General features: G+C 44.7%; 2 protein-coding genes across 2 annotated transcripts in view; one reads left to right on the forward strand and one right to left on the reverse strand.

Moving 5' to 3' along the window:
• Window positions 1-3224: 3224 nt before the first annotated feature.
• Window positions 3225-6976, reverse strand: T265_11760 (hypothetical protein; the record flags this gene model as incomplete). Its single annotated transcript, XM_009178507.1, has 4 exons — window positions 3225-3339; window positions 6433-6632; window positions 6671-6901; window positions 6941-6976. 4 exons carry the CDS (start codon window positions 6974-6976, stop codon window positions 3225-3227), a joined length of 582 nt encoding a protein of 193 aa, XP_009176771.1.
• A 17439-nt stretch (window positions 6977-24415) lies between these two features.
• T265_15527 (hypothetical protein) overlaps window positions 24416-24678 on the forward strand; it is a gene marked incomplete at both ends in the record, with an annotated part of 64136 nt that continues 63873 nt past the window's right edge. The window contains one exon of the mRNA XM_009178508.1: window positions 24416-24491. Coding sequence (XP_009176772.1) covers window positions 24416-24491 — 76 coding nt within the window. The remainder of the gene's footprint in view (window positions 24492-24678) is intronic.

The following is a 24678-nucleotide window of genomic DNA, read 5'->3' on the forward strand; positions in this document are numbered from 1 at the left end:
TCTTACCCATACTACCCATACTACCAATTTGTTTAAACTGTGCCAACTTACGCATTCAGTTCTCCGGTGTCAACCACTCTTAGACTCCTCTAACACCCTCGTACCTCGTCTGCTCCTGTATCATATATTTACTCCAAGCCCCTTCGTTAGAATCTCCTCATCCCCCCTCAACAAGAACCCAGCATAGAGAGGTGGACAACCGCCAGTTAGCGGTGTCCCGAACTCCCTGTGGAGATGACCGCCCCGTTGGACCAGAGCCATGTGAGCCCCATTCATGAAAATGTATAAATCCCACAGCACGCCGTTTGTTTGTAGCCGCTTTCAATTCACACATCCACGTCATGGCCCGTCTTCCCGGAGAATTCCACAATCATGCGTTCGGAACGAATGCAACGAGGATTGAGCAGGCGTCGTTTATTCTTCTAACCATGCACATTTGATAATTTCTACTCACCGTGCTAGCTACTTTGCTTCTCTAGTATGTACTGGTTTGCGTATCAATTCGTTGCGTTCATGTTGCAGCCAGTTACCTCCTGCTATGATTCGGAGGTACCGATGATCAACCGTCGGGAGACAGTCTGAATCTTCAGATTTGGGTGACCAGGTGCCGAAACCTTAAGTTAATCCTCTCATTGGATGCGTGAACTTTGAGCTTCAGTGAACTTCCGAACTTTCGAAACACTTGGTCGAACCAAGAATGAGCCTTGTTGGTGCACTGAATTATGAACCAAACAGTAGACAAAACGTAAAACATACGTTTTCGAGCAAACATGGAAGCACAAAATGTACTTAGTTTGGTCAGATCGTGGAGTTTCAAACCTCCAATCCATGGCCTCTGATCATAGCCCCACTCAACCATCATTCGTTGCTAACCGCCATTCATTGGACACCGATTGGACATCCCGCCTAATAGGAATCCGCAAGGAAAACAGCCGCTGAACAGAGGAGAGTTCATCCAGAAGAGATAAGCCCAGTCAGAGGTTACTGACAAACTTCATCCTCAAGTAATCTATGCTTGAAATTTTACCTCAGTGAAACAGTGTGAGGAGCGACGTGACATTTCAACCAAGGAATCAGACACCATTGTTTCTGGAGGACGGCCTAGGTATTTGGCCCGAGTACAGTCCGTATAGTCCGATATAGCGCGAGGTTGACACCTTCATTGTGTAAATATACGGGTGACCTAAGTCCCAGGTGCTGTTATGCCGAAAGCTGTTCTAACGGGGATGTATCGCACAGTCCTCTGGAGAACGCCAGTTGCCTACCAGGCATGAGGGCATGCATTGACGGATGCTTTAATTGGCCAAACAGCTGGAAACCCAATCAATAATAAAACAAACTTACTGTCATCCTATGAAGTAGAATAGCGATTAAACTGGACTCATGTGGTGAATGGAGTAAATTCGCGCCGTTAAAGTAGACAATGACAGACAGCATCGACACAAATGTGCTAGTGTTTAACCGTAATATAGGTATGATACACAATTCCCCAAAGACGAATTGAGATGAATTACTCGAGGGCCTTCATTTTATGTTGGCAAGTCGTGGCTTGTCTCCCTCTTGCCTTTCTTCAACGTCAGTGCGGATTTGCAAATTGTCCTTCGTCCGGTAGACGGCAGTTGGGCCTGCAAAGAACAGGCCACATACATCTCAACTTGGTGAGCTTCACCTATCGTTCTTTTTTGATTCATCGGCATGCCCTCGTTTACGCGCCATCAAATAGCAAACATGGTCCAGCTAGATGGAAACGTCAAGTTACACGCGATCGAACTTTTTAATCCGTCTCATTTCTCTGAATCGGGCAGGGGAGTTCGATGTTTGCAGCCGTAGATTGACCGCTTTTACGGTTGAGCTGTACACGAAACCCGTCATTGTTGTTGATACATGATTCTGATGCCATAGGTGTTGCATGCTTAAGACTTTTCCTCGCGTCGTTGACTTGCATTGACGTCTTTAGTCCCGTTAGATTCAAGATAAACAAACCGATCAACATCTAGCTTCTGTCGTAAACCTTCAGAGGAGACTGAAGATTATGGAGACATGCTTTCCACATTGAAGGTAACGTTGCAAATTCTACCCATAGTAGACGGTGCTTGTTGCTTGGCATCAAACAACAAGAGAATGTTGTCCGCGTACTCCAAGACTGCTAGTCTATCTCCATGTGTAGTTTTGATACTAAATTCACCCTCCAGGGTCCAGTGCAGTTCGGGTGCCTGACAAAGGAGGACAGGTTAGCGTACTGATGGTTTCAGAGCTTCAGGTGACATGCTTTATTGAGGATTACTTCGTAAGGTTGATGCTCGGTTGCTTAACTCATAGTCGAGTTTCGAGGGTTTGTTTTTTTGATTAGCTGGAATAATTTCGGAACATTCTCATCACTTTCTAACTTCTAACAGGCTACGAGTACGGTCGTACGAATAGTATTTGATCTCTGATAATTCGCGCCGGGTTCAATAATATTCGGAACTGGCAGGGACAGTTATCTCAGATCCAATCAATGCCGCAGTTTTGTTTGGCATCCGCTGCTTGGGCGAAGGAGAATTTATCATGTCCCAACTGAATATCTGGTGATATAAATTACATATATATATATATATTATATTACGTATATATATATTACATCATGAAAAGCATGATGCTGTATTATGTTATGTACGGTTATCGGAAAAGTAGAAAAATAGCAATACGTCCACCAGCCAATGAATTCTATCGAATTTTGTTTCTGCCAAGATAACCTGCTCATGGTCAAATGATTTTCTGTTAGATACTGGAAATATGACGTACGAAGTCACCGAAACTGTGGGCAACCGCGCAGGAGTCGTCGGCAGATAAACCACTTCGCCATGATGGTACGTGCTTGGGACATCTCCGAAGACTGCGTCCCCTTTCTCGAACACTGTCGCGCCAGTTTCAGACTTCTTCCTGTTTGAAGGTAGATGTGCACAAACATTGGCTTTGGAACTTGGCGATATGGGTAATTGTACGTGAAATTTGGCACTGAAACAACCTCAGGAGTTGCACTGAAGCCACTCAATTAATTCATCAACTGCGACCACCAAGGCGCTGCTAGGAAAGCATTTAAAGTCCATTATTCGTGCGCGATTTTGACATGCGTTATGGTTCATAACCGGCAACCCCAGAAAATATCCCAGATGGATTATCGTGCAACACTACATTAGTACCGCAAATGAGTAAGTGACGTGATACCGAGTGTAAGCCGTAAGTTAATAGCCACTTTGTTGAAATGTATCTTGCAACAGGAATGTTTCAACTTCCACTGCAGAAATCGTGAATTCAAGAGCGGGAATAATGGATTCAAGCGCGGCCACATTAAGCAACCTGAGTTGTCAGCCACATTGGCGGTGTTCAACGGCGGAGTGTACAATGCACATGGCGCTCCTTTAGGAATGGAAACCGATCGATTAAAAAATCACCGTGTGGTTGTAAAATCGCGCCGGTTGAATCGTATTGCCTTTTTGAACCTGAGTACTTATCAGCCATGAATTGAAACTGTTTACTAGGGGACTAGTGTAGACACAAAAGAGCAGGTAGGCACTTGTCTGCTCGGTTTACGTTAGTTGAAGGCGTGTAACGCTACTTGACACTCTGATACTGAATATTAAAAATTGATTAACTATTCATACGTTATCTGCAACCGAGTATTGAGCATCTAAGTTTTCAGGAATTTTGCTACATCTTCATGTTGCGGTTCGAACTTGGCTCAGTGGTTAAGAGGACGAATTTACTGACTTGAATGTACGTGGTTCGAACCCGACCTCTGCATCTCGACTTCTCCTGGCTAGGCTTCGGCTTCGGTGTATGACATCTGGGAGCCGAAAGGGGGCTACAGCCTAATGGACATTATCTACAGATTGGATTGATTTCAAGAACTATTTTCCAGGAGGTGCTAATGCTTACAGATGTTAGCAAAATTGCACGTTCCGTGCTCACACACAATTTGCTGTCGGACACTAGCTTCCAAGGCCTACCCTTTTTTCTCTGTATTCACTCATGCGTGGTTTCAAGCATCGTATGCTGATTTGGCGACAAGCGGCCCGTCGAGAGGCCAGGGGGGCTGGAATTGCGTTATTTTCCAGTTTTGAAGAACGTTCACTCTGATAAAAAAATATTCAAAAATCGGCTACAGTGTGTACTATCCCACCGAGAATATTCTCCTCGGGTTGTGTCGGAGACCACACATATGGATAGTGGTCATGGCAAAAGTACTGTTACACTATCATAGAGGCGTCGTCAGGGTTTTTGTAACATGTGCTTTTAGTGTACTTCACGATCGAGGTGGTAAGTTAGTCTGTACGCAGAACCAGGTGGTACTGAAAAGGGCTGGCTACTGTGTGACACCCGGGACGAGAACGTTATCACTTGGATCCGGACTGGAATTTTGGATGAACACACATACGCCAGAATGTTTCTTTAGTTGCTTTCAACACTTCACTGCCTTTGTTTTTACCCAGAGAATTATAAAGACACAAAAACCACGGGTTTTCTCTGGTATTTGATTATGAAATATCAACTTGACTGCGATCTGGCTCAGTTTTCATCGGTTGACACTGGGTTGACACACCGAGCTCGGCAGTAACTAGCCCCAGTAAAGTTTACGCATGGAGCAATATCGGGCACTGTGGCCCAGCTGCCGAAACCGTCTGCGCCAAAATTCTGTGACCCGGTTGGCAGGTTAATTTCAAACCCCCAGGATTAACGTTCTGGTAGCAGCTTACTAGTTAGGCTTCGTCATGCGGTAATTATCATGAGGGCAGCATGCAGAATATAGGTCAGTTCGTCATCTTGTGATTTGTTTAGGTGAGTCATTCTGGTCCATAAGTCTGAGAAGGCCTTAAGTTACTAATTGGCTTGGTCATATTTTGCGCTTAGGCACCCCGTATCAATGCACTGTATAGCAATGTTGTGGAATGTAGCTAGCTCGGGTGCGCTGTTTGGTTGTTGGTCTGTTCGCCGAGCTTGGCAGTTGGATTGCATCCAACTTGCAACCGAGCTGGTGGTTTTTTTGGCGAGGAAATTACTATTTTTGATTGCATTATGCATGGTTTTGCCCTCATGGAACTAAATGGTTTACTACTGCACGTGGGATAGCTCCTTAGATTTTAAACTAAACGTTCACCGTGATACATTCAAGGAGGTCGGATGCAATAGTAATTCACTCTGTAGCGCAACCATGGATCAAGATCAACAGAACTGCTCAAAATATTACAACATACCCAAATGTTCGTGGCAAAAAGCATCCAACAGATCAGCGTTCTGGCAAACAGAATATGTTGCACTTGCGCAACAGATCCAAACTCAAGCGATCGACGATGATACCACCCGAACCGGTAACGAAATATTCCCAATCCGAGTTCCAAGCTCAGCTTGTACTGCATTGATACAGGTGCATTGATACAGTGCATTTGGTTGTTGGTCTGTTCGCCGAGCTTGGCAGTTGGATTGCATCGAACTGCATCCAATTGCAATCCAACTGCCAAGCTCGGCGAACAGACCAACAACCAAATGCACTGTATCAATGCACCTGTATCAATGCAGTACAAGCTGAGCTTGGAACTCGGATTGGGAATATTTCGTTACCGGTTCGGGTGGTATCATCGTCGATCGCTTGAGTTTGGATCTGTTGCGCAAGTGCAACATATTCTGTTTGCCAGAACGCTGATCTGTTGGATGCTTTTTGCCACGAACATTTGGGTATGTTGTAATATTTTGAGCAGTTCTGTTGATCTTGATCCATGGTTGCGCTACAGAGTGAATTACTATTGCATCCGACCTCCTTGAATGTATCACGGTGAACGTTTAGTTTAAAATCTAAGGAGCTATCCCAATATGACTAACACTATTTGTGAGTGTTGTGAGCAATTTTATTCAGCTTAGTTCGTATTCAAGTGTGGGTAAGCGTTGTCACCTTATCTTAAAATGAATTGTTCACAATACATCCCAACGTAGATTCCTCTGAATGATCAAAATAGTGAGTTTAAATGAGGCAGGAATATTCATCCGGATTAACCGGCATGAGTGGCGAATATTGGGCTACATGGAATATCTGTCAGATTTCTTTATTGTATTGCTTCTACTTCACTTTGTAAAGAAAAACAGAAACTAAATTTTGAAGTGTAGTTTCGGAAGTTACGGAAGCGTTGGTGCATGCGGTGAAAGGGATTACAGCTATCCAAATTGTCCATTCTCTGTTCCCCTGTTTCGATAGAGGGTTGATCATTTATTGGATTCATATTTCACCGAGCCTACATGGTGACTGGATCCAAAAAGTGCTAATATCTGGAAAGCTTAGTGCAACAGCGAAGAGATCATTGATAAATACCCGACCGCAAATTACTAAAAAGTGTCATTCTTCGTGAAAATTCATACCAGTTGATTGGTACTATGTGAATTATATGGTTCATAACGACCTACCCACAAAATCGGAATGACACCGAATGCTCTTCAATCAGGTCGCACTCCTGCATCATACCAAGTAGTGTCGGATGAAACTCCGGCGATGTCATATCCAAAACTAGTCCAAAAACGCCATCGAACATTGGATTCTTTCCTGGAGCTCGGGGCATCTCGGTTACTTCGAGAAACTTGAAATCCTGAAACGTGTATCCACCTATCTGCATCGTGAACAATCGAATTAACTAGCATTACTCACAATCAAAGTATCCTCAACCAACCGTCCAACAACGCTCATGCTCGCATATTTAACAGAAACTATCGTTTCCGTGGGTTTCCTCGTCCTCGATCTGTACCTCCGTTTTCGCGACTTTACGATAGGATCATTTGATTCAGCTGACGGCAACCAACGCTGTGGAGAACCAGTGTCCAAAACCACATAGAATGTTTGTGGGGGAGTGCCAACTTGCACTTTGGTGACGAACGATCCCTGAGGTAAAATTGGATAATGGTCTGCTATCAAACTTACCGATAGGTTGTCGTATTCCAGCGGAACCGCAAACATTTTACTGACAGTGCTAAAGTTCATTTGTAAGACGTTAGTTTGCAATTTTTAATGAGCAATCTAGGCGTGAAAAGCCACAACATTGGTATCGCATATAGCTTCTATCTTGCTTGACTCACTCGTCCGCGTCCCCTATCCAAGCGAGAGTTGAAAAAACCAAAACGTTTAGGATCAACATTTTTAATTAACCCCAACTACAGTGGTGAATTTATACCGCCTGTTTGACATTCGGATGGACTGGGCTGGCTTAGTTGCACAACGAACGAATATCCACGAAGACAATTGGACCTAAATGGTTGTCTGTAATACCAAAGCACTGTAGACCGCGGCATGGTGAGCAACAGTTTGAGGGTCAGCCTCTAATGTTGACCAATCGAGCAAGATCAACATCTAGCCAATATGAGGGATCCAAATTTTATGACTGATTGGCTTGTCTAAGAAGAAGAGTTGATAGATAGAATGATGTACTAGTGTAGTAAACGACAGTTGAATTATAACCTGCTTCACTTCAGCCAGGTTCACCGAAACAGGTTACCTTTTTTAAGACCTAAAATCCCGTGACAAATATATCGAGTCATAAACGCACTTCACTGTGTGCGTCAAATTTTCTGAACTAGCCTTTATTTCAGAAAACCGAAAAACCAACGCAATCATTATCGTTATTGCGTCTGTGATACCGGCAAACGTTCCTTTGACGCTGGTCAGTAGACCGAAGTCTTGCATAACTGAAGTGCCTTTGACCATACTGCATAGGACTGTCCACTGGGTAGAGAGCAGCTTTGTCATACGTGTTCCACCTCTGTACCACTCGTGTCGCCGAGTGCCAATTTGTTCTGTTGTCGAAGTGAAGGGAACATACAAATATTTCACGGTATCACGAGACTATGTGGCATATCGCAAATACGGATAATAGTGCTCCGAGACCCTCCACATGTCCGAGGACTGTCGTGCAAAGCGGACGAGATCCACGAGGTATCAAAAAACAACGAAATGGGGTTAGAAGTAGTCATTAATAGATAGTGAAGTAAACGTACTTAATAGCTACATAGCTTCTAAATAGTCGATATCATGTCAGTACGAAAGCATCAAATGAGAGTGGATGACACGAAAGTTGTTTCTACTCTGTCCGATGAATTTGGATATGAAACGTATGCAACCAGGGTGCTTCGAGCATGACAGAAATGCAGTGTCCAACCACATACGGTGGACAATACCCCACAAATTTAGCCAAGCGCCATCCCTTCACCATGAAAGCTTTTGGTCTTTGAAGACTTTGTCCCCTGAAATGATGCAGCGCTGTCCAGACGTATTTCACGCGCACGTACGATACGAGTTAGAAGGTGAAATTCATCAAACAAACCAAGACAAGTGCACGCAACCCCAATCGCTACACCGTGCAGCCCCTAACTGGGTGTTCCGGCAGTAATATTAACAAGACATCGCGTGAACACAAGTTGCAAGTGCCCACACACTAGCGTGAATGGCTAATACTGTCATAATTTAGTGGTATTGATCGGATCGACTTGACGTGATATCACCTTGACACTCAAGGATAAAGCTTGCAGAAGATCTTCGAAGACTCGTGACGCCTGATCACCGATCCCTCCGAAGCGCTACTCCAGTGTGGTCAGAATACCATATCAGTTTATTGGTGATACTACTGATGGGGGAGGCATGCGAGTAGCATGTTTTCTTCTTCGCTTGAAAACGGAGGTATTTGCGGAATATGTGGATTCGCTTTGTGGCATTTGCTTGGACTTGAGCAACACTCAATGAATATCTAGAAAAGTTCAGGAAGACGCGTTCAAGAGAAGATGGATGCTCAGTTTTTGTAAATAAGCTGCATATGAGAGTTTTGCTTTCCTGTCCAATAGTCTGTAGCTGGTCAGTTGGCATTTTCTAGCAAATAACGCCGCAGCGAGGGCCTCCTTTCCTTCATCAGTAGTGCTGAGGTACACCAGATGGTTTTTGGTTTCCTATCTTCTGGTTACACCCCATTTCCAGCTGGTTGGAGGACGTGATTTTATTCCACGTGACTTTTTGCCATGCGACGCCCCCTGAGTCAAGCCTTGTGTGGGAAGGAGACGATCCCAGGGATGACATTCCACGACTTGGTTACAAAATAGGAAGTTCCTTACCAGCCGATTCGGTTGCAATGTCAACTAGTGTCTCCGTGGCTGGGGCCCGTGAAACGAGAAAAGGCAGCGGGAACTACTTCGACAAGTATGGCTGAGTCACATGGCCAATGGCGCTCAAAACCATCCTCCTGACCGAGTGTTCCTATTCCATGACATACTGGACAGTGTGTGCGGCAAAGCTTCAGAGTCGCTCTGCTGACCGACCACACCACTTCACACCCAAACGCCTCACCTTGAGAAAACAGTTTTGAAACTGCACGTCTTTGAAGAGGCGGCCAGTGGCCAGCGTGTTTTCGCAATGCGCTGCTGACTGCACTCGACCTACAAGGACGTGCAAGTGATACGTTAGTGAGTGTGCTCGAAAGCAAGTCCGCTGATTTTTTCAATATCAGGCACGTGTTTTGACAGAACAGCCTAAAAAGAATCGAGAAAAACTTGAGTTCGCATGTCAGTTTTGTTAGCCATAGGCTGTCTGACTGTGTTTAACGCAACAGAAGAGCAATAAGTGTAGAATTCCTAGAATTTGTGAGCAGGAAATGCATGTGCAATTTAGTCTTCCTGTCAAATTTTTGAGTTTGCAGCCAAAGGTGTAGTCTCAGACGCGAGTTAGAATTGAAGGGGTAACAGATCTCAGCCACCTTGGTCGAGCTTATTCTCCGGGGCTCGTGCAGGAAGTGCAACGACCAAGGGTACCGTCCAACCAATAAACCTGTACATCGTGAAGATGAGTAAGAATCATCCTTTTAAGAATGCGCTGAGTGAATAAAGTGGCCAATGCTTCTCCTGCGCAGTATCGCTATTTAGAACTAGCCCTTCCTCACAATATCGTCGTTTTTTTCGATACTAATTCTAATGCTCATGTCTGAAAACTTCAAGCCCATGTGTCGAGAGAATCGCGAAAAAGTACGAGCAAATAGCTGAATACTCCCTAGTCTGTGTAGTTTGTATAGACACACGGGGAATTCGCTGCAGAGTGGGCCGACAGGGAGCTCACTATACAAGTTGTTTATCATGCTCTGGGCGTCATATCTCAAGCTCTGTTCCCAGTTATCCAGTGGTCATCTGCAACATACCTAAGCGAACGCGGCACAGGATAACTTGAGAATTTGCTGAAAGAACTGGTTCCCAATTAGTCATAACTTTCTCATATACTGAGAGTTACGCGACCATGTGCCACATAATCGAGTAACAGCCTGTCACTCGAAGCATAAAAGCAACACGAATTGCGAGATATTTTCCTCGGAAGGACAATGATTCCAAGGTTAACATTTAAAATGGAGTGACTGAAAAATCATCAAAAGCGTGTCTCAGTACATAAAATCAGCATTGAGGCTCTGTCGATCAAAATGATCATCTCCTGCGTTTCCGTGTCGTGCAGCCCACGATTCTAAACCCTGTTCTGAAAGCTGAGCTCCAGTCGTCCAAATTCTCACCCGGTAATAGGCTATCTGGCGTGTCACGCAAATTTGTGCAGCAGTGTTCTCCCACCGCCTTATCCAGATGCTTCAAGAAACAACCGTCATTTTAAGAGCCACGTTGAGTCACTCTGGTGTAAAAAAATTGGTTTGAGCTCTTCCAGTCTGGCCTTTAGACATGTCTGTTTGATGAAATCCAGGATACGAAGCTCGCTCAATGGGTGACGGTTTTACATGTCATATTCCCTCGGTTGCCACCGGAAACACAATTGATAATCAACAACGCCTTCTGCCCTGCCTGTTGCTGGCTCTTCAAACGAAGCCCCGGTTTGACGATTGTGTGGAAGCATTCACTGAACATCAGTGTAGTAGTGGCTCATTATTTACGAATCCACCATCCGCAGTGCCGCACCGAGCCCATAGCAGTTCCCGGGCCACGATACTTGCTGTTTGAAATATTCGGCCCAGCGGTCGAGGCGTGCTTCTTTATTAGTCCTTATTCACCAAGATGTGGATTGCGTTCCGAGTGTTGAACAGCCGCTCAGTTGCCTGATTCAGCCAAAACAAACGAGGTTGGCAGAAATGAATAATTCTGACCACTTCTGTCGCTGGGACTATGTTTAGTCTCACGCTCAACTCCGATGAATTCGTCAAATGTGTCTGTAAGCATATCCGCTGGATTCATTACGAAGAGCTAGTTGTCACGCAAAAAAACACGCTACGCCCGCGATCACATATCCTGATTGCTTAAATGTTTTCACAATGACCTAATCGTGGGTCAGGAGATATCCTGCTTGTCACAGCTCACACATTGACATAACGTTCATCGCAGAACTAACCTGTCACGCCAAACTAGACCACAGTTGCAATGTGAACGGTTACTCGTAGGTTGCACTCGGTCGAATTTGAGCCTGTCTGAACGGCCTGCACTCGGTGTGCACCCTAGAAGGCAAGACCGGAAGGTGTTTAACTGTTGTTTCCTAATTATCATGTTGACTGCGGGCAGCTTAACAACTGAGACTCAAAGCGTGTATCAAATCTGATCTTACAAGTTTCACTCTAGGGATAAACCTATGACTACCCAACGATAAATGTCCGGAGTGCATACGTGACTCATTTTCAGGTACGTGCAGGCAATACAATTCAAACTCAACACGACAGAAACGCAATAAAATTGAGGAAACTCAGTAATATACGTAACTAGTGAGTGAAGGGTAGGAAGGTAAAACTACCGGTGAACCTAGCAGCACAACGCACCTGCTTTCAGTGGATTGCAATGCCTCTAGTTAGGGATAGATAGGTTTTGCACACGGATGATGTCACGTTTTCACATTCGATAATGTTGTACGCCTAACACTCCAGAATATTCAGATTGTTGAGGCAAGCAATTTGCAGATATACATTGCATGGGAAATTACGGCACAGGTACGACAAATACACGCATGCATATATATATATATATCAATTAAGTTTTCACGGGAGACTCAACTGAATCTTTCATTTACAATTTTTATCAAGTGAATGTACTGCACAACTGAGGGCCTGCGCCTGCCTGATGAGCCTCGAGATGGGTGAAAACGGTCTTGGGCTATCGACGAGTTTTCAGCAACCTTGTGAGTAGTTTCCTTTATTAAAAAGATACTGCGATATCTCGAATACCGTACTAAATTAAACATGAAGCGGACTTATTCAGTTCAAGAATATCACAGACGAGAGTTTCCGTTGAGTCTCCCGTGAAACCCAGTTGACATGCAAGTACGTGTATTTGTCAAAATTGGTCCAGTATTCGGATCGTTGAGGCGAGCGAATAGGTAAACTGACATACATGAAAATGTACTAACTACAATGCCTCCAATGCTCATTTTGACCCCTTTGATGTACAAAGAGGGGAAATTTCGCCTCGTTTAACCCAGTGCTTTACGATCGGTGGCTAATTTTGCCGATTTTAGGCAGTCCCCAGTTTGGGCAACCCATCAAAATCAGGATTCTAGGTTTTTAAAACTTCTTTCAAGACCGCATCAATTAGCAAAGAACAGATTACAAATTATGCGGGTAAGAATGTTTGCGTATTCCTTTTGTTTCCTCATCTCCTGAATTACGTCATTCTCAGTGGGACTGGGGTAAATTGTCGAAATTGAGAGAACCTCTATTGGTGATTGGTTCTTCACGGTAAATCTATTTGGATCCATCAATTAATCGGTGGTTCAAAGTGAATTGGCGAAGTGGAAGCTCACCTGCTTAGTTTAGCCGTGAAATGCCATTTGACCTGCCTACACATCACTCAGGAAGCCAACAGTTCATCCTTGTGAACTTTCATGAACATGTCATGCGATTAGCGAGCGTATCAGCACCTACCGAAGGAACATTACACACACAGTTAGCCAGTATTGATCTGAACGACGATTACTTACGCCTGAGTGCGAATCTGCGTTTGGATTTTTGAGATCCCAGTGCCTCTCGGTTTGATCATGAGAACGTTAAGTTTCCTTAATTATCGTAAACACCAGAAGTGATCATCTACTGCGTCGGGGAAAACTGATTCAAACGACAGATCGGCCTTCCACTTGTATCCAAGCCCTATCGAGTGGCAGTCATGAGGTTTTACGGATTAGGACTGAATGCCTACGGTATTAAATCTAACTTGACCTCGCGATAACCCCCCACTCATTTGTTCACTCCGGCTATGTACTCTTAACCTCCAACTGTTTTGCTTATTTGTACCTGCCATTCAGCTTCCCGAAAAGACCGTCCCGTCGGGACACTTGTGTATCAGCATGTGTGTTTGTCTGTGGGTGGATGTCCGCAGCTGACCTACTTACTCATGCGCGTTCGTGTCCCGTTTGCCATACCTGTTCTAGGTTGTTTTCTCAAGAGTTCCGTACAATTGCATCGCCAATGAGAACCACTGAACCGCCATCGGAAAGGACGACCGCAACCCACACTATTTTCTGACTGCCGTTGTTTGGTGCGTGGCGTTGAGGGGTGCACTGTACCAGTCAGTGACAGACTAATGCACCTGTTGACGCTACGAGAGTGTACATTTGCTTACCTGTGTGTAAATAAGACCGTAGGGTTTCGGACCCAGTTATTCCTTTTTCTGTTGGGGATTGTCGAACCTCAAGGTTCCATGTCAAGGAACCCAGTAAAGGGTTTGTAGTAAACAGCGTAGCTATACACGAATTTGCCGGAAGAAATTATTGTGTGGAGCAGTCTCTGGGAGGCATCCCGAAAGAATGTTGAACTATATAGATGTAATGCACTACTCATACGTTTGGTGAAAATTCTTCGACAGCCCACGACCGGTTTCGCCCTTCTTGAGGCTGATCAGGTAGGCGCAGTCTCCGAGTTATGGTCAACCTTATGTTCTACTTCAACCCAACTTGGACTGATTTCGTCAAATGCACTCATTTGCAAACAAATTTGTGTTTTCGGGAGCCAGCTGAATTCCCGTTTATGATGTTTTAAAGCAACCGCATGTGTTTCACTAGATTGTCTCATATTTCACTAGGTTCGATAAATCATCATCGCAATACGTTGCATGAGCAGTGTGTTATGTCCACACAATGTGTCCCGTCCATTTTTCCGGTGACAGTGAACCAAGTGTATGTTATCCACACTCCTAGGATATCATGGATTCGGATATTTTCAAGAACTAAAGGAAAATGCTTCTTTCCCGGCACATTGTTGCACACCAGCTCGAATGGCATTTTCGATGAATTAAAGCTTGAGTAGGTTATTCACCGCATTTCGATTACCTCTCCCAAATCAGTGGTCTTCAACGTGGACGAAATCGGACGATATCGCTTTCGGATTTCGAGCTGTGCCTCGGATTCTGCCTGCCGTTCAATCTACTTCAACGAAAACGAGCGCAAATGCATCCACATGCGACATGCGGATGCACTACTTCCTTAGTCAATTACTAAATCTCAGTAGGGCTGGTCGAGATTCGTCAAAACCCCTCACGGGAACCCATAGAACGATGATCATGCGAATTGCGCGCACCTCGATTTTGCCTGCCCCGCAAATCTGTTTGTCATTCTCTCACCTGAATTACTATTTCATTTAACACCTTGTTTGTCATCGAGTCATAGCAACGTTGCTGAGCTTCACTCATTTGTATGATGGATGCAAAATAACACTCATATCACCCAAATCTGGGTGGCCTGGAGGTGCGTTTACTGTAAATCAGAATGGGCGCGTCAAAATTCATCCAAAGCGAGATGATCACGTTCTGTCGCCCTGAAATCTGTCCTCATTTTGTTCACTCGCCTCATCCACATGAGTTTCGTATGTCACCATCATCATATTTGTCCCATAAATTAGCCCATATTTAAAACACACGTTCCCATTAACACTAAGGAAATAAAACGAGTGTTACGGTGAAACATTTGATCTCATTTGGAAGCAACGAGTATGATGTTACCATGGTAACAGCGTTAAAGCGTGTTAAACGTGATACATGGATTGTGTGGAAAACCTAATGGAATTTTTATATGCAGATCACAGTGCAAATTCAACGTCGCCCAACGGCCTAATAGCCATCAGGAAAGATGTTGGTCGTTTCTAGCAATGTAATTCTACCAAGACTACGTCTAGCGAGCGGGGTGATTCACTCTCATGCTCTCCAGTTTTAACGAATTACACGGCGTTTATGCGGATGCACCTACGACGAAACACACGTGGTGGAACCGACTGTGCGTGGGTGTCGATCCATGTAGTAGATGCGTGAATTTAAGCGCAATCTGAGGTGGATTAAATAGACAGTCGATATTTTCCTGGCGATGGTATAATTCTCGGGATCGATGGGCTTCTTTCGATGAAACACAAAAATGAATGCCGATCAAACCCTATTTGTGACTTTGGTGTATGGATTGCTTTGGGTGCGATTTGATCGTAAAATTTTCCCGGTGCTTTCGCCCCATACGACAAACTCTGAATTGGTGCACGCGTGAGCTAGTAGAGTAGTCTTAAATTAAGTGTGTTTCAAAATTTCCGCTCATGCGTCTCCTTGCCATTGAATGGCAAGCTGATGATATCCACTTCAAATACTCCGTAGGTTAAACCGTCCGTTCACTTTTGATTCCCCGTACCCATCAGGTTGGTTCGCTATCAGGATCAGCTATCCAGATTCAAGTCGCGGCAAATTATGTCGTTAGGATTGCTAGTTTGATCTCCATAAACTGAAAGCGCCCACATTTTTCTGCACGGTAGGTGTGTTCTGGCTTTCAGAAGAAACTATTATTCCCCAGTTAAAAGCTCATAGACCACACAATACGACGCTGTGCCAGTGACTTCGGTCATGATGTAGCAAAACTGTTAGTCATCACTATCTTCCGTGAGCTTCCGAAAACTGATGAGAACTCCTTGGGTCTTCCAAATGCAACACTTCCCGATTCAGTGAGGTCCATTCGTAGCGAAGTCAACATTGCTAGCATGAAGTGTCGCTAAAACGTCAAACGGAACGATGTGTAGTAGTCACTTCCATATTTGAGAGGATCGCTTATAGTTAAAGGTCATTTTAGGGTAACTGATGGATCATTGGTTTAATGATGCTTCGGCGGCCAGGTGAGAAGTCCCTATTCGAAATCCGGCACACATTTTGTACGCCAGCCTTATTTCTCTGGGATTTAGCAGAGTCGACCAGTTAGAGCCCAAGATGCAGACGGTTAATCATCTTTTTTTCACTTCCGACAGTAGTTGGCGTGCTCCCATTATTTACCCTTCTCCATCCATCCGGTCACTCAAACAAGTTGTGTCTATGCTCTTGCAGTCACATGATCTGTTCCTGCAAATGACTCAGAGCCTGTTTGTATGACATTCATTCATTTGCACAGATGATACATGGCATTGAAAATTGGGAGCCAACATAACGCTAGGACAGTTTTCGTCTGATTTCAGAAACCCGCTGAGCCACTGTCTTGGGGCAATCTCTTCACAACGCATGCAAATCATTCTTGGACATGCAAAAACAATCTACCTTGCGATGTAGAACGATAACTGCTTTTAGCTCTCACGTGATAGAGTTTAGTTGCACATGTCCGATATTACGGGGTCGATTGCCCACAAAGGTGTTTCAAAAACAGTTTGCCTCACCTGGGATTAACAACCGGCAATTTTTTCGTTCATCGACAACTTATCCACTATCTTTGAAAGGTTTGCGCTTGCCTCACATATATCCGAGAACAAGCGCGACAAATCACATAATTTTTCCCTGACCGTCTGACCGTCCAAGAAATATGTACGATTTTCCAGGAATTCTGAATATCATGGGAAGGAAGAAGGCTTTCGCTGCGGAGATAGTCATTAGAAAATGCCAAATGACCAGTTACAGACTATTGGACAGGGAAACAAAACTCTCATATGCATCTTATTAACAAAAACTGGACATCCATCTTCTCTTGAAAGCATCTTCCTGAACTTTCCTGGATATTCATTGACTGATGCTCCAATCCAAGCAAATGATACAAAGCGACTCCACAAATTCCGGAATAGATTTCCCTTTTCAGGAGACGCAAAGCGAATTTACAAGAAGAAAACATACTACTCGCATGCCTCCCCCATCAGTAGTATCGCCGTTACACTATCACTAGACCGTGATTTGCCTTTAAAGTATGGTGCATTGATTAAGGACACTACTGTGTTCCAAGACACACAGCCGGACGGACTTCGGTCTGTGATCTTGTCTCATGTGTGTATCCTGCTCCACCCAGTTGGTCATTTGCTTCAACGTCAACTACTCCGCACAGTCGTAAATTAGAACAATCTGCGCCAACACAACTCACCATTTCGGTTTCGGCACGATAGCTCTCCTGAAGAATTCGAGTTTTTGTCGATTAGCTAACGATAGCCCGACGATGGAAGTTAGTTCAGAATATTTGTGTATAATGGCCTGGTATGTGTTCACGCAGTCAACGAAAAATGTTGTCTGGGCTTGAAGCCGGCAGAGAAGTATCTGCGCTACTAGATGCATTTTATCGTGTTCACGTGTGAACCAGCATCGTGTGAGACCATCTTCGAGTAGAACCAGGTCGACAGAGCCTATCTCAAATGAAGAGAGTGCACTGCTCATACCACACTGGCGGCGGTAAAAGCACTGCGAGCAATGGAGCCGGTGCGACTGGACCACGTTTTGAGTAGTAAGTTGTAAATCACGGTGCTTCGCGACTACAATCTGATGCCACTGTGAACGCAGGGTGAAACTGAACAAACGTGTTTTGGACCTGTGATTCTCATTCGGTTGAAATTGAATTCAAATTTGACTATGAAATTCTGTAGTACAAATTCACATTTTTCTCGATCATTGAAGTAATTAACGACCCAGCTGATTGTTCTCACACCATCTGTACGCCAATGCCCACACTATCTGGTTTGGAGCATGCGAACGTTGTAGATATTCAGGGTACTGTAAGCGTCATCCTGACAGGAGAACGACGGAATTTATTGACAGATAAACAATACCTCAAGCTTCAGACTCGCTTGTACAAACACCGCATACTTATCAATCTCCAGAGCACAAGTGAGTCAAGTCTCACCCCATTTGGTCACTTTCGACCGACCGCCTACGATGGACACGGTCCCATTTGGTTCGGCTTTCGGACCGGCCGACAGAGTCGTGCTCAGTTCTTGGAAATGAACTCAGCTAGAACGACCGGAAGGAAGGTTCTTCGGTGGCACAAGACAAGGAAGAGTTAGGCGATTCCAACGTTGTTAAGATGCCACTGCGTTCACGTTAAGAATCCACGGCGAATGAAGATTATGTATGCCATTTTGTGGAGTTGGAATATTGCCAATATGCATTGAAGATTTATACCCTGAAAACGTGCAGAATTTCAAATAATTCGTGAATATTGCATTGGTAGATCAACTGAGTAACATCTCAGAAGAGTAATTCGGGTGCTCAATGGTAGTCCTCATTAATAAGAGGGAAAGGTGACTAAATATTAGAAGTTTATTGTAGAAGAACTGCAAGTATATCATCAGCTTTCCGCAAACATTGTGACAGCAACTGTTAAGCCCTTATAAGCCTTAGTTCAACACTGAATCCAGATAATAGAGGCCCGTGTTTCCAGGGAGAGCACATGGGACGTTGACATCTTCCGATGCAGAAGCCTTACTACTGATGTAACCACAAGTAGTAAATTTATCATGACAGCATCGAACAGGCCTCACGTCGGACGACCATTCTAGTGGTGTACACGTTATGATTTGAATTGTTTTACCAGCATTTGTTGGATTAGATGAACAGCAGTATTCACTTTGTATGTTTATTGAGTGCTGGGGCAGATATTCCAAGCCTAGCTACCGTGTTTGTCTGAACGTCGTAATTAGCACACGGAGGCGAATGAAATTCAGTTCTTGTGTGCGGGGAGGAGGCTTTGTGGTTTGGCGATAGAGGGGCGTTGGGATGGAGGATGTTGGGGGCCCGAGAGAAATGCCCGAGAGGTGTTGGATGCGTATGGGTCGATTTGCCCGTGTGACCCTGAATCGGCAACAAGCAGTGATATGTTCGGTTGACTAGTCGGGGTAGCAGGGAAATGGGAGAGAATGCTAGGATGCCCCACATCTTCCCATTTGCTATGTGTACCTTATCACGGAGTCATGCGGTTTGCCTAGTGACTTCAAGTGTTTAATATCAGAGGGCACTGAGCGCGTCTGGAGATTCGGCTCGTTAGGTGCGTAACCAGGTTGTTGTATTCCGATGGAACTTAGGTTTGAGGAGCTCAGTGAATTTTTCTGATTGGATGAAGTCGGGCAAACACTAATCTACGATCGTCGTAGTCTGTGTAACGTAAAACATGTGGCGACGATTGTGGAATATTGGATGATCGTGAAACAGCAAAATACTTTCTTGCGAACACACTTGGAAACCATCTTTTCCAATCAGCCAGGTGGTGTAATTTCCTGGGCTTCTCTATCTTACACAGATTCACTGTTGAAGTCCCAAGACGTTCGTGGTAGGTATGAGTAGATGGCCCAAGTGATTAGAGCGCGAATTTACTGACCGGAAGGTCCGTGGTTCGAATCCGACCTCCGCCTCTCGACTTTCCCTGTCTAGGCTTGGGCAACCTGGCAGTATCCCAGCCCTCGTGCCTCCTTTGTGTGGCATGGCAGCTAGGCACCGAAAGGGTGTTACAGGTGAACGATTTATTTATTCTCATTTATTTATGAGTAGAAAAGATGCAGGTTTTGACTAGCGGTGATTTGTGAACTCGATTACAAAGGATTTCCGTGGGGATCGTAAATTTGCGGAGCACTTACATCAGTACTTACATCGTACCCCATGTGAATCACCTCATTACAGCGCTACGTGAAACGCATTTATTGTCGTTAAAGTTGGACAGGAGGTAGGTCGGTTACCGATTTGCAAATGCACTGTCAAAATTCAATTTGACTATGAAAACGTTGTTGAATGAGAGTGGCATGAAGTGAGCCGATTCCATTTTGAATCTGTACATAACCTAACGTCACTTTATACGAGACAAGCAGTCGAAGTGGAAACGAATTGGAGGCCAACTAAGTGGGTTGATTCACTCGCTGTGGGCTGGTCCTCACGATCTACCTGGTAGGAATCAACCTGGTTCCATCCACCGGTAGCTGAACATGGTGGGACAATAACATCAAATGTTGTTCTAAATGTGCTGATAAAACCGATTCCGAGTGGCTCGGTCTGAGTAATCACTGCAAACTGCGGTCTCATCGGGCTTTTGGACAAACAGTTTGAAGTCAACCATATTACCGCCAGACGTGTTCAACTGATAGTGACTCCTGTTTGACACATGGAAATTATCAAGGAATCAGACGGTTTCGCAGATAAGGCAAACATGAAGAGGGACGTGACCCTTAAATCTGGCTGTTGGTCCTTGGGGAGGAGACGATAAAACCGCAAATGCACGAGTTTCATGGTGCTATAAATTAGTTAAAACATTGCAAGCATCTGAAACTAGCCAGCGCATAGTACGCCCTATCTTACAGTCCCTGATTGGCTCATTTCTTAGCATCACTCTCATGCAGTGAATGTTGCTCTACTATTCTCCGGAAAACTCATTCGAATTCTGCCGGACACGTGATGCCTTTTCCGTCTGTTCAATCAGGTTTGATTTCTACTGATGATGATTTGTTTTCTACTCATAAATAATTAGGGCTATTATTCGGCTATGCGATGTTTCAAGACATCTACCTCAGTTAACAATGAATGTTCCATCGTTGGTTTCATTGTGTACACGTGATGCATGTGGCGATATTCTAGAGGCGCGTGGACATGGGAACTCCATCCACTCCCCGGATTAGGCTGATGTTTCCGGGAAAAAAATGAAACAGGAGATTGTGGTCAATGCACGGTCTGAACCTTCAAAGCTGGTGTTTCCCGCCGGAACAACCACCAAAAGTGCACAACGTGTGTGCACGCTAAAAACCAGGTCGCAAACACATGCAAAATGCGTCGAATATAAATTGTGTGTGGCGGCAACATTCTTCGAATTCTGGCGCCTTCTGGATGGGCCACTGGTAAGCAGCATTCGGTGGATACAGGATCAGGATCGTGAGAACATTTCAGTTCAGACCGATGTGTTTGAGAAGACGCCTTGACCACCAGTTGCCGCCCACGGGGTGTTCTATCGTGCACAGAAAATCGATTCGGTAATCTTTTGTGGTTAGAATCCACTGAAGCCATCATGTCCTACAGAGTTCACAATGACCGCTGTATTGCAAACGACACTGAGTGGACTGAAAGATGTTACTAAAGGCAGGGCCGTAACAGCCCAGCTGTATCTGGAATCTCTAACCATTTTCAGATCAAAATTTGAGCACGACTGACTGGACTGTACATGTTACGTTAAGCGAACGGTTTTCATTTGGGTGTAGAATTTATTTCGCTATAAAGGACCGACATCTTTCAGGATGGCGACTAGGCCGTTGGACAAAGTTAAAATTGCACTGTGATCCCTTAGGACTTTCACTCTAATACGGCTGGGCATCATGTGAAACAAGGCCGTGCGATTATGCCCGCACGTCTGAATCATGTCAGATTTCACTATGTGCCGGAGAAAGGTCATAAAGTTACACAGAAGTTTCACGCCCACTCCATGGCCAAGGCACCCAGTACACAAGCGCACAGACGGCCATCTATGATCGATCGGATCCAAGGAACAACTGCCCGAGTATCGGTGCGGCCGTGTAGGAGACACACTGGTTGGTTGACAGTGCATCGACCATCAAATGCGGTCACAAGTGAATCATATATATATATAGAGAGAGAGTTGAAATTGCGTTACTGCACAGTTCCTTTTGGACGCCTTCTTGTTTTCTGACTATAACCCAGTAGCGCCAGCGAAGTTAAAGAGATACAACAAACACAATCCATCTATCACGTTTATATTCACTTAAGTAAACATTGTTGCTAGGGCAACATCACACCCGTTGCTTTCAGATGAGATCAACTGTCTCATCGTAACACACAATTTATTTCGTTAGTGTGTTCAAAGTGTTCCAAATATGGGAGACTGTATGCGAAGTATGATGTTGACAAACCAAGTCGCGTGTATGAGGCGAGTCAACCTAATGAAGACAGATTTCAGGACGACAGAACGTGATCATTTCACTATTGGTGAATTTTGACGCGCCTATTCTGATTTACAGTAAACGATCCTCAACGCCACCCACAGTTGGGTCACATGAGTGGCAGTTTGCATCCATCACTCGAATGAGTGAAGCTCAGCAGCGTTGCTATGACTCGATTACAAACAAGGAGTTGAATTAAACTGTAATTCAGGTGAGCAAGTGGCAAGCAAAATTGCACGACAGGCGAAATCGAGGTGCGGGCAACTCGCAGAATCGTCGTACTATGGGTTTCCCTGAGGGGTTTTGGCGAATCTCGACCAGCCCAGCTGAGATTTGGTAATTGTCTGAGGGAGTAGTGAATCCGCATGTAGTGGATGGATGCATTTGCGCTCGTTTTCGTTGAAGTAGATTGAACGGCAGGCAGAATCCAAGGCACATCTGAGAAGTGGAACATAAAGGAAGAAACGTTTGGGAGCACACAAATCAATTTCAAACATTGGTACATTTAGGAGTGCAAATCAAACTATTAAAGCTTTCGTAATTAGTGCATCGTGTATTACGAGACTGCACGCGTGTCTGATGGCTTGCATTTATTTGAACTATTTGAGTTTCCTCAATGTGTTTTCGAATGAATTTGTGTTTTCCCGTCGGCGCAACCTCATTGAAGAAAAGTGGCAAACATATTTTACTTTGAAGGCGTTCTGTAATGTAATCCAAACGGATCGAGATCTCCTGTCAAACCGTGGCTCGAGTGTATGACACTGGTTTCACGGCAGGATATTCCTTCTCCCTTCCTCTTGTTTACCTGGGCAGCTGTATCTGTCCCGGTGGTCTCACGAAAGATGATATTTCTATGCGGATTGGGAAGTTCAGAGCAGCTTTTGCGAACATGCCTCACTCGTGGCGTAGGCGTGACATCAGCTTTTCTGTCATGCGTCGAGTTTACAATGCTGCGGTGCGTTCCATATTACTATATGGAAGAGAAACCTGGTCGCTGTGTGCTGAGGACGTCGGAAGTATTTCTGTGTTTGACCATCGATGTCTTCGGAGCATTGCCCGAATCTGGTGGGAACACCGAATCAGCAATTGTGAAGTACGTCGAATGGTATTCGGAAGAACTAACTCACCCTCGATAGGTTAACTGATCAGGTAGCGCTGGCTTGGCCACGTGCTGCGTATGCCAGTCGACCAACTTCCTCGAAGGGCTCTTTTCGCACAACCACGTGACGAGCGGAAGAGAGCCAGAGGTGCTCAAACAATGACTTGGCAGCGAAGTATGAAAACCATTACTAGCGAACTCAGTTGCGCTGGTCATTGTTGTCCTCTTGAATGGGGACCACGAGACGGGCCACATCAATAGCTGGAGATATTGTCAGACATAACCCAGTCGCACCCTCGATGGTGCTCGTGCATCCAACCTATTGCCTTTAAATGTGTAGCTCCATTGCCAACACCCTCACTAGACAGCCCACGGACATTGCTGGACTTATGCACCAATTTACCATCTCCCGCTTGCAATGCTCAGCCACCTACCCCAACTCCCCGAATTATCGAGGAACACAACTGCGGCGGCTACAACCACCGTACGACGAGTACGCGGTTATTAAAGTTGACAATGGTGGTGATGATGATGATGATGATGATGATGATGATGATGATGATGATGATGATGATGATGATGATGATGATGATGATGATGATGATGATGGAAAGATGCTCACTTCAGGAGTTCTCACATGTTTTGGAATACTCCATCTCTGAGGTTGAATAGGACAGTGGTTGTTTAGACGGCAGGGTGGCTGGACGTGAACCCTGAGAGAGTCACTAACGGAGTTGAGGGAACCCAACAAAATAGACATTCAGGTTCAGTGTTTCAGAGCGATTCAGTGAACCACACGAAGGATAGTCAGGCCCGTCTAGAAGGGTTTGGGTAGGCAAACTGATGATTTGAACGTGCTAAGATCAATGACTCCTGTAGCCGAGTTTGTTGGTGAACAAGTTGAATGGGGAAATTCTTAGTTTTAACCATTCAACTTGTTCGTATTTCGTGAGTCATTTGCATACCGTATCTATTTTGCCTTTGCTTTGGACTAATTGCTGCAAAGAATGTGACCGCACTAATTGTGAGTTGACATGTTAGATGAGAGAGGTGTAAAAACTTTCTCACCAATATTCCTGTCAGAATTAGAGGAACCTGGAAACAATGGTCTCAGCTGGCGTCGCTTTTATCCTCTATAAATGATAGCAAACGCATGTGAAACCACCGGGCAGATGATAGGTAGTCACAGGTGTGACATTGTTCTAATTCTCCCCGTCGAAACGAAATCGGTATGCGGGAGATTGTATTTCGCGAATTCAGTACAGTCCGGTGGAACATGTGTCTGGCGGAAATGAAACGCTTGAACGGTGAGTCTCAAAAAAGGCAAAAGCTGTCGTGGGCTCTTGAATAATTTTCAGTAACGTTGTGTTACATCTATACAATGCATTGTGATACTGGCGACTTGGAACAACACACTCATTTGGAAAAATGACAGCGTTTCGAATTGTGGTAACTTTCGTCCTAATTAAGAAAAGAACCTGGAAAACTTAGTTG

The sequence above is a fragment of the Opisthorchis viverrini genome, assembly GCF_000715545.1.
Source record: "Opisthorchis viverrini unplaced genomic scaffold opera_v5_571, whole genome shotgun sequence".
NCBI classification, from domain to species: Eukaryota; Metazoa; Platyhelminthes; class Trematoda; order Opisthorchiida; family Opisthorchiidae; genus Opisthorchis; species Opisthorchis viverrini.